We start from the raw sequence: 16,588 nt of genomic DNA on the forward strand, positions 1-16,588 counted from the left end.
GGACTGCCTTCAAAGGCCAGTAGCTTGGGGGTGGGCAACAGCTTGGAGGGCACATATCCAGAACTGCTAAGCTGGGTTGACCAGGGGATATTCCATACCATATGACAACACAGTAAGAGCTGGGAGAGGTGGGTAGCAAAATGGCGTCTCTCATTGAGGCTTGTGTAGAAACTGCTACATGTGCTGAGACCTTATTTCCCAGGAAATGGTTGCACTTTGCTTGCTGATAGGAAAAGGAGAATAAAATATATTTATTTCCTTTGCTTCTGCCTATCAGATTCATTTACATCTTATTTCCCCACCCCATTCTGCTGAGAAGGGAGAGAGGCTGGTGGGCACTAAGAGGCCAACCAAAGGCAGCCCACCATGTAAATCCTTTAGTCCTATTTCTATCTATGTACTTCAGTAGTCACATAATGAATAAACAAAGAGTTGCAAATGACTATTTTGCAGAGAGTTGCAAATTACTATCTCTGAGGAGAACAAAGGAGAGTAACTTCTCATGTTCAAACCAGTAAATATAAAATTGCTGGTATGATAATGTTACACACAGACTGGATAAATACAAATTTTTAAATGAGGAAAATTATTAACAAATGAAACCTTTTTTTAATGTTAGTTTGATTCAGCTCTTAAGTTTCTGTTCTCAATTCCTTTCTGCTTTGCATTTTATATTTTAGCTTCCTATTTGTTTAGCTTCCATTGTTTTTAGATTGGAAAATTCCATTTCCTGTGTTAGTAAGAGAATGTATTTCTTTGATAGGAAAGGTAATTCTCAAGTAGGGATATGACATTATAGGGAGCAGTTGAATAACTTTCTCCTGACTAATGACAGATCTTTTGGTTTTGCTTATCAGAGACAAAGAGTTGATTTTCTTCCAGTTCCTTTATTACCACTTCTTAAATTCTTATGAAGACGGGAGGCCTCTGACTACTGAATTGGAATGTTATTTAATTATGACAAAACAAATAATACTGTACCACTGTTGATGGCTTATTCTGCTTTGCTGAGGTAGAAGAAATTGATGGCAGTTTGACGTATATTTCTCCCTCCCATTACTGGCACTTCACTTCCAAGTTACTTTGATCAGCGTCTGTCCCTAGAAATCATCATGCTGCTGCTGTCATGAAAAATGACGGTGGATGTAGCAGGACAGCTAGTTCTTCAACTCCATGATGTTTTATTTGTTGAGGATCAGTAGATAAGGTTCAGAAAAAGCAAAATTAATAAAAGGTTTAGGTAACAGTAATAAGTCTTCAGAAAACTATTTTAACAGTACATCGGTAGCAAGACAATGTGAGAATGCAGACAGCTGCGCATTGATATTTATGGAAGTAATATATGCCCAGAATGAGTTAATCAGGGCTTCATGTGTCCACAAATACTCTGTTGTTGAGATACGGCTCTTAAATCAAAAGGTAAACCAAACCCTGCACCCCTACCCCTGGGTTTCATTAATTAATCCCATTTAGGGACTGATGTTTGAATGTTCATTTTCTGAATCATCTGACATTCAGGTTGAGAATATTGTAAGAACTTACTTATTTTACTGGGTTTAAGGCTTTCATGATCCTTACCTGACATCTAGTGTCTTGCCTCCTGATAGATTAAGCTAATAACGTTCCTTTGTTCATCTTATGACTAATAAAGAAACTGAAAATTCCATTTTTGGTGTTGGCTTGCTGTCTTCACTAAGTGCAAGATAAAACTATGCATCTGCTTCCTTGATAGGAAAACAAAATCTGACGTCCCACTAACTGAAGCTCAAATTGTACTAATTATTGTCTAGACAAAAGTTCATTGTCAGCTCTGATAAATGAAGCACAGAAATATATTGCTGTGTTTCAGGAGTAGATGGTTTGCTTCAGCTGTTATTACTTCCTTCTTCCTCAATTTTCTGAAGTCCTGCTTCATCACAGCTTTCTTTAATGCTCTTTGAGAAAAGAAGAGCTCTTGCTTTCCACCCAGGCGTGGTGGTCACCTTCCTCACCTGATATATTCAGGTGCCTGGTCACACCAGCTTGAATGGCATGAGACGGAGTCTTTGTGGCAGTGTAGGTGTCATCGTCCAGGTAACTCTGAAATGAAGTGACAGCAGAATGTTTGCATTTCACACTCTCTCTTCTTGCAACCCATGTTTTTTTTTTTTTAGCATCTGCTTGTGGAAATTGAGCCCTACCCTAGTTTTCTACTGATCCAGATACTATTTCATTAATGCTAATGCTTTTTTTTTGCCCATTGTTCATTATTCTGTGATTTTCTCTGAAGTTTTGTTACTGTTTTTTATACTGATAGCCTAATTCAAATTTATGATGGTGATCATATATTAATTGAGACTGAGTTCAATATTGTCAATCAAGACAGTACAATTTGAAGCATCAAGATTGGGGGGGTTTTGTCATGAAGATTTTTTGTCCTGTTACCTGCTAAAATATTTTCTCTGTCTGTAGTCAACAGAAATAGAAAAGAGATAGAAAATGAAAACATTAACAATTCATAGAAGCCTTTCTTGACTTTATTCAAAAGTAACTTTTTTTTACAGGAAAGTCGAGTGTTAAGAACAGTACCTTTGCTAGCAGCTTGTCTCCCTCCAGACAAATGTAAAATTTTGGTTGGTCAGTGTTTTAACGAAACAGGTGAGCAGGATTGCCTGTGCATTTTCTGGTTCTCCGTAAATTATAGCTATATATCTTTCAGTGTCTTTTTAAATAGCCAACAGCATTCTTAATTTTTATTTCAAGTGTGCACACTCACTTTTGATATAAGCTTCTGATTTCCAAAGATAGTCAGAAGCACTTGATAGTCTTCCTTTAGGTTACAGTTTCAGTTTCTCTGCTCTTGGAGTGTTCAGATGGCTATTTTCAAACTCTTATCTGTTTCCACTTCTGTTCTTTCCTAGTACTAGGTCTGTCTTGCTATTCTGTTTTGTTCTTTTTTGATTTGCTTTATCTGACTAACCATTTGGTGTCACTGAAGTAAAACTAATAGTTTTTACTCAAGTGTGAGAAATTGAGGAAGTGGCCTTGTGGTGAGAAACTCTTTAAAAAGAGTTGAAAAAAATATATTCACTTTTTCTTTATCTTAAAATTAATCATAAGAAAAGAGTTCTCAGATATTTTTAAATTATATTTTTTCTAATATTCTGAGACATTGGAAAATACTGCTTTACCATATAGCATCTTTAATCTTGATTAGATGAAGCTAAATCTTAGAAACGAGGTCTTGGTGCAAAGCCAGTGAGGTTTTACTACATACATTTTCAGTAAAGCAAATAGAAATTGTGAATACTTACAAAGGAAATTAATTGTTGAATTGAGTTACATCCTTAGAGGAAACTCTCTGTAGAGCTCAGTGTACAAAAATATTGGAAGGAAATACAGAATGAGGATTGCACATCTTTGTGCTGCCTGTGTATTAACTAGAAAACATTAAAAATATATTTCTTTCAGTCTTCTATAACTCTAATAATTACCTTAAAGGTTTTAAGCTACAGGGAGATTTTACTCCCTTCATGTTAAACTTGAAAATGAAGCAACTTTTCAAATTGATACTGTAAGAGCCCGTCTGAAGCCCCTCATTTTCCATTCTGCCTTCCGATTGCCACGAGAAAGAATCCCTTCCTCCACTGCAGTTCCGGCTTAGAACAGGACACAGCGCAGGTGGAACCACTGAACCGTCACGCTGGCTGTTCCGAACAAGGCCTGGCAAGAACTTGGCAAGGAGTTGGCAAGGACTTGGCAAAGACCTGACATGGACCCAGCACGGGACAGCCTGATGCGCAGCCTGCTTCTAATCTCCGTTCTTAAGCCAAATGAACTTTTGGGGTGACTCCTGTGGTCCTTCATTGAAGACCCCTCATCTGCCTCGTTACCACTGTGACAAACAAAGAATGAGAACCCTCCTCCCAAGGACTGAGACCCCTGCTATAGGGAGGAGGGGAAATTGGTGGTCTGACCACAAATGACATGACCTGTTTCCCTTCAGTGATTCAAATGGACTTATTCTTCATTGTATTCGTCTTGCTTTGGTGGTTTCTGTGGACTCACCTGTTCCCTCGGGGCGATTACAATGGACTTTCATTGTTACACTTGTTCCCCCCTCTTTCCTCTGTGGACTATAACTGGACCCCCGAGTCGACCAGAACTTCGGAGACTCCCCCGACACGACAGACGGATCCCCATCGTCCGGACCACTGAGGATCTCGCCTGTGTTGGTAGCTATTCCCATACCCCTCTTCTCTCTCTCTCTCTCTATCCTTTTATCTCCTTTCCGATCCCCACTATTGCATTTACTGTTTTGGCCCCTAATAAAGGTGCATTTGTTGTGATTAACTGATAGTCCCTTGTTGTTTGCCTTTTTTGCACTTTTGGGATTGGTGAAAAGAACCATCACGACACCCCGCAATAAGCGGATCGTGACAGATACGCATCAGGTAGAACACTGTCAATACAGTCTGCGCCTAGTAAATATTTCAATTCTTTTAGAATTGATGATTACAATATTAAAGCATTTTCAAGTTTGAGTCCAGAGATTTCTCTAAACTAGAGCATCGTCTTTAGGTCAAAACCTCTTGTGGAACATCTCAGCCTCAAATTTTGTTAGATTTTTTTGCTATAAACCATGCTGGAGGTCGTGATAGAAACAAACATTTTCATTAGGCTAATATGGGTTTTGGTGATCTGTGTTACCCAGGTGTGGGGCTAAACCGTAACACTTTCAGCATCTGCAGTGCCTGCTTTGTACTGTACATGTAAGACTGTAAAAATTGGGAGTGCTCAGTTACTGAGTTTATGTCCACCTTCTTGGGAAGAGGGAGGAAGAGTGATGGACAAGAGTTACATTCCAGCTTGCAATGTGTTATTTCTACAAGTTTTTTCTTCTTAGCTATAAATGAATTCAGTCAATGTTTTAAGCAATATTCCTTCCTTGTAAAAACAAAGGAACAGGCATTTTGCAGGCTTGTGTCAGTGTTTACTGTAAATGGGAAGGGCTGCACTGGTCCTTAATCTTCTCTTAGGGTGAAAGTCCCTGCTAAAACCTCACAAATTGCAGTGCTTCATCTTACATTTTTTGCCACATCAAACTAAACTGGATTTGTTTGTTTTCTGGATTTCTTAAAAGCCATGCTGTGTGTAAGGAGTTTGGTACCTACTGTACAGGCAACTTAATCAACCTTGACCCTTGTCAGGGCAAGATTTCTGTCTTTGTTACTTTGAAGAAATAAATTATTACAGAATGTTTGCTGATATATTTTAGAAGTATCATTGTTTTGAAGCACATTAAGGCTTCACATTTGTTGATGCTTTGCTTTTTGTTGATGTTATCTGATAGGATAACACTATTTGTGTCCTCTGCTGCCACCAGGAGTGCATGGTTTGGAAGGGTATATGCCAGTATAACTCAAAATCTCTGCTGACCTTGTGTGTGGACAGTGACCTTGTCACTGACCTTGTGTGTGGACAGTACCTGCAGATGGAGGCATGATGTGGTGCCCACATTCTTTCTCTGCATGCATATAGAACCCTACCATGTGGCTGACTTGGCCAAGTGATAACCTGGATGGTTTCCTATACTCTTATAAATAATCATAATAGAATGGTAGTGGAAATACTTGTATTATTGGGGGATCCAGCAGCTCTTGGCAACAGCTCTTAAAACTCAGAACAGTTCAAGGCAACGTTTGTGAGCATAAGTAATGGTCATTATGGATTTGAGTGAAACCTAAGCCATACGCAGCAGCGGATTTTCTTTGGAAGTCTCCAGCACAGCAGCTCTAGCAGTGGCATGCCAAGCAGCAAATTAACAGCAGTGAATCTATAGCTGGCAGAGGTCTGCTTTTAAGGGCAAGTGTACATACCATCTCAGCTGGGTAGCTCTCAGTGCCCATCACATGAAGGGGAAGGCATGTCTGCTGTCCAAGTGTATCTTGGTTATATTTCCTATGCTTTGTAATCAGCATCCAAAACATATGAAAAGGACAAAGTGATTTTATGAGGAGCTCCAGAACTGGGTCCTATGGAATAATTGGCATGACTTGAATGAAAATGTAACATTTAGGTGTCCAGTGGTTATGACAGTTAAGACTGAAAATCAGGATTTTTACTTTTTTTGGTGTTTGGATGAAAGAGTAAAGATAAAGCACTTTTTTTATTTGTTTTGTTTTGCTTTGCTTTGCTTTGCTTTGTTTAGAATTTCCTCTACTCAGTTCCTTCTTGGGTACACTTTTCTCTTGTGGTTGAAAACTGACACACAAACTGGGTAGATTACATTTACCTTATTCTTGATTTGCCTATATTGCAGAAAAGCTGAAGAACCAAGTTTGGAAAGTCTTTCTACAACTTGGTATCTTCAACATATAATTGACACCATAATGGTAAAGATGAGAAGGAATTAATCCAGTTTTTTAAGAGCTAGTATGTGATTTTTTTCCTAGTCTTCTCTGTTCTTCCTGCAATCTGGCATCTTAATTCTACTGGAACTATGAGGTGTTTGCATGGTGACTTGGCTTATCAAACAGCATTTCTCAAATAAAAGACCACTTGCATCAGTTATCTAGATTTTTTAACCCCAAATAGTCAAAGACTTTGACCTTTTTTATGGTATTGATTACATTTATGTCAGATACTGGGATTTCTTTGATGTACTAAAATGATTAAGCTAGAAGTGAACAGTTTGGCATGAGTACTTAGAGCATGGTGGTATTGTAAAAATAACACTTTTGTTAATATTTGCTGTTTTCTTTTCCTTCAATAAAAACTGAATATTATTGTTAATACACGTGATATGGTGAGCAAGGGAAGTTGAAATATACAAAAGTGTTGGGGAGAACAGAGGGGTAGCTAGGGCATCTGTGTCTCAAGTCAGTAAAGTGATTACTTATTTTGAATACAAAGTTAAGGTATAATTTACATAGCTGGATATACACTGTACAGTATGGTTTTCTGAAACTGCAATTACAAAAGCCTTTACACTTGAAGAATGTCTATTAAAATGCTCTCTACAAAGATACAGAACTTCAAAAAAGTGAAGTGTAGTAGGATAGGCAAAAAAAAGTGCTAATGTCTTTCCCCTGGATTGTTCATAAACTTGTACAACTGCAATATATTAAAGCAGTATATTTGCTATTCACTATGGAAATGTTAGGGCAAAAAACAGCTATTGTCTCTTATGCATGAATAACATACAATTTATTGGATTAATGCTCTTTTTAGGCTATTAATAAAATTTTGTAGGCAATTGTTTTTGTATAATAATACTGTTCTACTCAGAAGTAATTTTGGGCATATATTGAACAGAGATAACAACTGTATCTAATATCTAACATGTCAAAAGTTTGAATTATTTTGGTACCAGACTTTTATAAAAAACTTGTCACTATAGTTTTTAAGTTTCATTTTATATTTTGTGACTATTTGGATGGGGTGATTTTGCCTTTATTTTATTTTTCTGGGAAGGTAATCTAATTCTCAAGCCTTCCCTCCTTGCAAATATTCACACTTTGGTGATTCTGGATGCTGTGATAAAATTATAGATTCTAATGAAGGAACACTTACAGGACACCAGATGCAAATATTTCTACATGCACCACTTTGTTACTTAGGAAAATTACAAATTTATGTGCTTTGGTTTCTGAAATCAAACCACGCAAAGTGCTGGTTCTGCACCTGGGATGGGGCAGCTCTGGCTGTGTGTGTAGACTGGGGAATGAGATGCTGGAAAGCAGTGATGTGGAAAGGGACCTGGGGGCCCTGGTTTATGATGAGTTGAAGATAAGCCAGCAGTGCCCTGGCAGCCAGGAGGGCCAAGCATGTTCTGGGGGCCATGAGGCCAGCATTGCCATTGGGCAAGGGAGGGGATTGTCCTGATCTACTCTGCACTGGGCAGCCTCAATTTGAATACTGTGTGCAGTTTTGGTCACCACAGTATACATGACATTGAGCTGTTAGAGAGTCCAGAAGAGAGCAATGAAGGTGATGAAGGGCCTCAAGGGGAAGCCATGTGAAGAGTGTCTGAGGTCGCTTGGTCTGTTCAGTCTGGAAAAGAAAAGACTGAGGGGAGACCTCACTGCAGTAACTTCTTTGAAGAAAAGAGGAGGGGCAGATACTGATCTCTTCTTTCTTGTGACCAGCAACCCCCTGAAGTTGTGCCAGGGGATATTTAGGTTAGATACCAGGATAAGGTTTTTCATCCTGAGAGTGCTTAGGCACTGGAACAGGCTCCCAAGGGAAGTGGTCACAGCACCAAGCCTGTCTGAGTTCAATAAGCATTTGGTCAATACTCTCAGGCACATGACAGTATGTCTCTTGGGGTGTCCTGAGCAGGGGCAGGAACTGAGTCAATGATCCTTGTGGGTCCCTTACAATTCTGCATATTCTATGATGTTATGGTTCTGTGATTCTATGTAATATCAGTATACTTGCCGGCCCTCCTGCAGTTCAGTAGTTTAGATCAGAAGTTAAATGGACCACTTGGGAAAATTTGTAGTTTCACTTTAAAAGTAATAAAAATGCAAAAAGTAATAAAATGCAACTTATTTCTGTTGATTTTGTAAAGCTGTTTAAGGTAATTATATACAACAGACATGGCACTTTCTAGTGTTTCTTCACAAAGAATGTAAAACTGTTTACAGGTTTTGATTCTTTATCCAGGTAACTTTTTTTGTGAGCTTTTTGTGTGCTTTGGTGTCATTATGCTATCAAACTAAATTCATGCATTTTTGCCCATTCAGTCAAGAATGACTAGATGCAGGCAGAGATCATCAGCCTGTCACAGCTTTTGTCATTCTGTGTGTGAAAGTAATTAGTGCTGGTTAACTGAACACGTGCTAATTTCCATCTGAAACTGTAGTTTACCAGTTTCAGATTTCTCAATATATTTCTCAATATAATTTAGATAACATTCTCTCTGGCTATTTTTTCTTTGAGTACTATAGACTTCAGCCTTGCCATAAGTCCAGAACAGTTCCTTTCTGATACTCCCTCCTCCTCACACTTTCCCTCTCCCTCAGTGTGTGCGCTCTCCCCAGGCTGTAGCACCTTTCTGGGCATATTCACAGGGAGCACAATAACTCTTGCAGCCTACTTACTACCAATACCTTGACATGAACCCAACACAGCCTATGTCACTTAAGGGAAGACTTTATCACTCTCTACAACTAACTGAAAAGAGGTTGTAGTGAGGTGAGTGTTGGTTTCTTCTCTGAACTAACAAGCAACAGACAGAAGACATGGCTCTCAAAATGTGCTTCAATGAGAGTTTTAGATTGGAAAATTTCCTCACCCAAAGGACTGTCAGGCAGTGGAACAGGCTGCCCAGGAAAGTGGTTGACTCACCATCCTGGGAAGTATTTAAAAGACTTGTAGATAAAGAGTTTGGGGATATGGTTTAGTGGTGGACATGGCAGTGTTAAGTATCCACTTTATGGATACTTTTTATGGACTTTATTGCCTTTGAGGTTCTTTCCAATGGAAACAATTCTATGATGATCCATGTGTTAATGTTTCTGTTCTTAAAGATTGTGCTTTACGTAAAAAGAAAGTAGATAAATGATAAAAAAGTAGATAAAACAGAGGCATTCTTTCTGGAAACCTCTTAGGCTTCAGTCCTGATCCTAAGAGCCCCTTTCTGAATGTGCAAATGACAGAGGGTAGTTACCTTTTTTTTAATGCATTTTATTACCTGATGGAAGTTGCTACCTTATAGGAATTCCGGCAGTCCACAGTCTTCCAAGCACAGGAGTACTGAGGGAGGCAGAGGTACCTGCCTATAACTAAGGTGAGATAGTAAAAATTATAAGAAAAACTGAGAAGTTGTCATTAGCCTGATGGTTTTCTACAGATAATATGTTAGCATCTATTCTTTATTAGTAGTATTGTTTGCTACTAAATGGCAGTGTTATATTTTTAAAATTTGAATGCTTGCCTTTCACACTGGATCTGTGTTGAATTAAAACCACCTAGAGAGTTTGAGAGCAACTGAGTAGATGTGTAATGAAAATGTATATGGTACAAAAATGGGGTTATGTTTAAATTACACATTTCAAGAACATGCATCCTAGAAATAATGAAATGCTACTTAAGTACAATCATGAGAATGTATAAATCTTCTGTGACAAAGTGGTTGGATATTCAGACCTGAATGAAATATCTGAATAGTTCTGCTTAGCAGAGATTGTTTTTGTGCTAAATGGATTATAAAAGCCTGCAATACCTGCTGCATACCAAAACTAAAGCTGATTTATAAGAGAAGCAAGTGTTGTAAGTATTTATCTTATGGAGCTCAAGGCCATAGTTGTGTCTTACAGCATAACTTTTAAATTGTATCATCTGTTTGAGCTTTATGTTAGCTCCTGGCAATGTCAAGCAGATAAAAAAAAATGTATTGATGTATTTATAGAAAGAGAAAATAATTATCTTCAGATTGATGTTAGTCTTCATTATTGCAATAAAAATCTTAATTGGATTGAAATAAATTGCTACAACTGTAAATGATACAAATTGATTTTCTTGGGAATTCCAACATTTTCTGAAGTCTGCAAGTACTGAAAAGTGCCAGTGAAAGTATTGGAAATGTCATTGTGTCTGTATAAAGGATTTTCCTTCAGTATAGTCTTTCTAGAGAATATTCCTTCAATTACTTGATATCATTCTCTTTTGAGGATAAGAGCAGCTAAGGGCCATCATTGGCTGTCGATATTCATTACGTATGTACTATAGAATTACAGAATACCAGCATGGAAGAGGACTTCAAGGATCATCTGGTCCAAACTTTTTTAGCAAAAACACAGTCTAGACAAGATGTTTACATTTTAAATGTCCAGTGTTGGGGAAGTCATGGAAGTAACACTTGGTGGGAATTAAAGATATGGAAGGACTAGGAAGAGGAAAGACTATGAGAGTTGAGATTGTTCGTCCTGGAAAGGAGATGAGCTAATTGCAACCTTCTAGTACAGGAAGGGAGCCTTCCAGATGGATGGAGAGAGACTATTTACAAAGGCATTTAGTGACAGAACAAGGAGGAATGGATTCAAACTGAAAGAAAGTAGGTTTAGATTAAAAATTAAGAAGAAATTACTTACTTTGGGGATGGTGAGGCCCTGGGAAAAACTGCCCAGAGAAGCTGTGGATGCCCTGTCTTGATGTGTTCAAGGCCAGGTTGGATGGGGCTCTGAGCAACCTGGTCTAGCGGGAGGTGTCCCAGCTTCTGGCAAGGAGGTTGGAACGGGATGATATTTCAGGTCCCTTCCAACCCAAGCCATTCTATGATTTTGTGATGATTCTATGATCCTTGGATGAGTATGTATTGAAAACCATTGTTTTCAATGAATTGTCAACTAAAACATCAGTTCTGGTGTTCATAATATGAACTTGAAGAACTTCATAATCAATGTGGATTTGGAATAGTTTTAAGAATTCTTTTTTTTTAATCCTCTAAGAGGATTTAAAATCTCTCTTCTGTCTCAGAATTAGGATAGTTTGCTCTTTGAAGACTTGGGTTTTCAAGGCAAACATGAAAATATGACCAGTTTTCTAGGTTTAAGCCTTGCGTACTGGATACCGTGTAATGGGAAAAGCCCCTTACGTTTGATTTTATGTAACAAGATTGTTGGTTAAATAAAATGATACTAAATTACTATTTACTATATTATTATATATTTACTATTTACTATATTTACTATTTACTATTTACTATATTTACTATATTATATTATTACTAAACTATTATTTACTATATAGTGTAAATAAGGTTTAAAAAAACAGTGGGCAGAGAAGTTTCCATGTACTTCTGTTTGCAACAGGCTTATCTTACAGATTTCCAGTTTCTATTTACAATTATTTCCCTGTTCATTTGGGAAAGACAGATCATTATGTTTTGGTTTTGTTTATTTGTTTGTGTGTTTGTTCTTTGTAGCAAATGACGTTGACAGGAAAGAAACATACGGTGTTGAATCAGTTTGGACTTTTTGCTGGAGGGAGGAGGCTGGCAGTGAGGGTGGTCAGGTGGTGGAATACTATCTCCAGGCTTATTGGTATACTGAATTCCATTCCACATTTATTTCATATACATTCTGTATGGTCCCATTTGAATCTTCATCTCAGGATCTCAATGTCTTGCACTTCAATCCTGTCTGAATTTAACATTCTCAAAATTGTTTTTTTCACATGCTTCCTCTGAGAGTGATAATGGAGTGCAGGTTTAAGTACACCTCATATATATAAACTCAAAATCCATTCTGAACCATTTCTTTCTTCCCTAGTTCTCGCCAGTCCTACCACTGCTTCCCCCTACAAATACACGTTATTCTTGCTTGATTTTTGGAGAAGAGGTGCAGGTTCCTGGTTCCTGAAACTTAAAAGCTCCAGGTGACAGTGACAATAGGAATTCCTCAGTGTGAACTTATATATTTACAGCATGCCTGTGTCTGTGTCCATGATCTTGCACCTAGTGGATCTTGATAGGTATCATGAAGAGCCCACTTTATGTGCTGGCTGTTGTTAATTCCATTCCGATACATCTAAGGTGTTCTGGCTTCTCTTTCCACTTCACATGGTGTTTCAACTGCATGTAGCTCTTCTCATCTTACCAAATCAGTTACACCTTATAACCACTGAAGTACTATGTAGAATTAATTTCTTATTTGATGTCATATACTTTGGACAGTCAACACTTGCTTTATATTTCTTCATGCTTTCTGATTGAGGTGAGACTGAAGACTGAGAAAGAGTTTCAGACAAGTAATGCGGTCTTTATTGCAAGACTAGCCTTTTCCTGGGTTCTCCCCTACAGTCTGCTTGACTACATTCTGGTGAGACCCCATCTGGAGTACTGTGTTCAGCTCTGGAGCCCTTAACCCAGAAAAGATATGGGCCATGGACATGTTGGAATGAGTCCAGAGGAAGGCCATGAAGATGATCACAGGGCTGAACACATCTCTTATGGGAAAGGCTGAGAGTTAGAATTCTTCAGTCTGGTGAAGAAAAGGCTCCAAGGGAGACCTTATGGAAGCCCTTTGGTACCTAAAGGGGATTTCAAGAAAGCTGGAGAGGGACTTTTGCAAGGTCTAGAACAAGGGAAATGGTTTTAAAGTGGAAGAGAATAGTAAGTTTAGATTAGATACCAGGAATAAATTCTTTACCCTTATGAGGGTGAGGCATGGAAGCAGGTTGCTTACTTACGGCTTTGTTGGCCCCACGTCGGGCCTCCCCCTGGGGGCTCTCCTGACAGGGGAGACCATCCTGGAGCAGTTTTGTGTCAGGAAAAGGAGATGCACAGGACTTTTTCGGTCTTCAGCTTCTTGTTTTATTGTTATCTAATCAAAACTTCAGCACGCTATCTGCACCAGACCTTGCAAGCATTAAAACAGCACAAAAATGGCTGTTACAAGGCCTCATGTTACAAGGGTTTTTAAGCCTAATCAAAAGCTAAGATGCCCAATTAAGAAGTGACACCTAGATTATTTTCCCTTCTAACCCAATAACTGACCCCTAAAGACTCGCAATGCGGATTTTTCTACCCAATTACAAGATACCACCTAAACCCATGAAGAAGGAAGAAAGAGGAACACAAGACAACACCCTATAGCCTCTATCTTGTCCCCATCTACAACATACTAAAAATCCTAAAACCTAAATTTCTCGCCCAAGTGACATACTATACTACTCTCTATAATCTATTTCACACTTTTATGGTCTCTAGTTTATTTTGAGGCTTTGGAGGCCTTCTCCATGAATGAGGGTCAAAGTCAGTGCTTCCCTGGGAGTCAGAACCCCTCAGGGCAGACAGAGAAATATTCCCGTTGCCCTAGGTTTCCTCACTTACTGAAGCTGTGGCTTCCCTATCCCTGGAGTGTTCAGGCCAGACTAGTTTAGACTTGGCTTTTGAGACCTGGAGTACTATTTAAATGACAATGTCTTTCACAGGTTTTTATAGACTAAGACAGTGGTGTCCTGCAGAAACTTCAGGAGTTTCCATGTACATTAACTGTACACTTAATAGACAGTTGTTACTCCTGTGGTACCATTGACAAATGTAGAAGCCAACAGGAAGGAAGAAGAGAGTGTAAAAGTATAGGAACTATAACTGTACCAGTTAGTATAAGTAGCAATTAAAAAAAAACTCAAACCATTGGAAATTATAATATTTTCAAAAGTGTCCTGTAGGTGTGGACCATGAACTGCTAATATGCTCTATTAAGGTTAAAAGTGGGATAATTGCAGTAATTTTATGCCAAGTGTGTGAACAAAATTTTTCTAGAATACATGTATTAAATTTTGGTAAACAATTCAAAATGTCTTTGGCTCCAATACTCATTAGACTAGTGATTAAGCATAGGAAAATATATTATATATTGCTTTATTCAGGTTTCACTGGTCACTTTTGTGTTTTTTTTTTTTTTTGACTGCCCCACTTAGATGCTGGGGGAAATCCAACAACTTCTGAAGTGTTGGAAGGTGAAAGTGATAGATGAGAAAGAGACATTCTAAGTAAAATTTGGTGGAGATGAGTGGGAGCTAATATTTGAAAGTATGTGTATGTCATGAAAACTTTCAATGATTAATTTAATTTTGTGTTTCTGTGCATTAAAGGTCTCCTGAATTAGCAGCTGTGTGTAGAAATCCCAATACTCATTTTGTATCCTGGAGCTGAAGCAACAAATTTGGAAGAAGTTGCAGTGATGTCTTCTAGTCCATCTGTTATGATTATCATAGATGGAACATGGAGTCAGGCTAAAGATATATTTTACAAAAATTCTCTCTTCTGCCTTCCCAAGCAGGTGAGTTATAAATTGTAAAATAAAAATTCAAAATTTGTCTAATAGATGCTTGCTTCTGATCAATCAGAAGGGAGTGGTTTTCTGAGGATGTAACCAGCTAACAAGAGAAAGACAGCTTAAGCAATTATTTAAACAATCTGTAAGATTGTAAAAAAGATGATTGTAAATATTGAGGGTTTCTACTTTCTCACTTGAAATTTGTGTTTCTTTGTTTTTGAGTTAGTGTATGTAACTTCATAGTGAATCATTGCTTTGCAAAATTGAAAACTAATTTGTGGAGAAAATTTTAGTATCTTGTTTAAGATACATACATAGATTGAAATAAGTGTTTCTTTTCCCCCGCATAAGAATTTTACATTGCAGAAATAGGAAACCTGAAAGTTGAATTTTTGTCTTCTTAGGAAAGGGTTACACTCTCCTCATATATGGTCTCCACCATATTAAAAATTCTGACCCAGGTAATATGTTACAAACACTGTCCATTTGACCGTATGAAGGATTTTGTGTCTATATCTTAAGTATTTTCATCAGACTAGGATTGTTTGTCTACATTTAATTTTTTGATAAAGCTGCCATTTTTATTCAGGGATGTAACTGAAAGTGTATTTTAGAAAAAGTATTAATACCAACAGTTTTACTAATGGAAAAAAATAATACCCTTCATTATTGGATCATAATTATTATCTCTGAGACTGTTAAAATGTTTATTTTATTAAAATAATGGACAGCAAACTTATGGAACATTTTACATACAAGTAATGCTTTTAAAAGTATTAAATCCTGCCTAAGGCAAATTGGAGCTGATAAAGACTTTGAAGTGATAGAACAAGTAAAAATAATATAATGAAAATGTGCTCAGATACTACACCAAAAAAGTCTTGGAAAATTGAGCAATAGTGTTGACTATAATGCATGAAACCTTACTTAACAAAGTTAATAAATATATAAATATTTTATATTTTAAAAAATCCATAATACCCAGTTTGTTGCTTTACTTTCATTTATTTTACTATTGCATTAGATTTCACCAAGATATTAAGATGTATCTGTGCACTACAAAAATGAAAAAAACATTTCATGTTTACAAACAAATGTGTTCCTATCATAGGAGGTTATTACACCACAAAGACTAGATATAAATCACATCTACATGTGATTTTATGGACACCTAATTTGCCCGTAACTGTTTTCTGTATGTTAAGATGTTTTGTACAAAATTTTATAGCTGTAGGAGCAAATTTAGCAAATTAGATTAAATTTAGCAAATTTAATCTATAACCCTCTGTACAGGAACATGGATAAAAACATGTAAAGATGTGACAGCCCAGAGATTTTTTTGGATGGAAGTTGATAACTTGGTACTGTGTACCTTCCCTCCCTGCAAGCTGGCACCTCTATACAGGGTGTAAGACTTCGCAGAAGTAACAACTGGATGTGGTTTGTCACTGGGGTGAGTCACAGACTTCATTTCTGAGAAAGTTCAGAGGCATTGATTTGTGAAACAGTGATGCAAAGGATCATACTTCAAGCTCTAGGGAAAAACATTAGCAGACAGCGTGAATACAAAAAAATATTCTTTGGAGATTTGCTTCTTTGTGCATACTTGAATTCTGTATTGCATCGATTGTAGTCTTTAACATTTGCATTTATTCATCAACACTCTACTTCTTATCTCGCCCTTTTTTCAAGGAAAGTTATATTCTGCCATCCCTATCCTTCTTTTTTATTGGAATTGCCTTGCTATGATTTTTTAAAAGTCTCTTAGATCAAGTTTAAAGGTTACATTTAGTGGTTTGACTGTTATTTTAGCTTTA

The 16,588-nt window shown here is 37.4% G+C and overlaps 1 protein-coding gene across 1 annotated transcript in view; it reads left to right on the forward strand.

Moving 5' to 3' along the window:
• The window catches only part of DTWD2 (DTW domain containing 2), a 66,759-nt gene that overhangs the window by 28,139 nt on the left and 22,032 nt on the right, over positions 1 to 16,588 (forward strand). The window contains 3 exon segments of the mRNA XM_053932536.1: positions 2,544 to 2,634; positions 14,583 to 14,625; positions 14,627 to 14,774. Of these exon segments, the coding sequence (XP_053788511.1) occupies positions 2,544 to 2,634; positions 14,583 to 14,625; positions 14,627 to 14,774 (282 nt within the window).

Source organism: Vidua chalybeata, chromosome Z, assembly GCF_026979565.1.
Source record: "Vidua chalybeata isolate OUT-0048 chromosome Z, bVidCha1 merged haplotype, whole genome shotgun sequence".
Classification (NCBI taxonomy): Eukaryota; Metazoa; Chordata; class Aves; order Passeriformes; family Viduidae; genus Vidua; species Vidua chalybeata.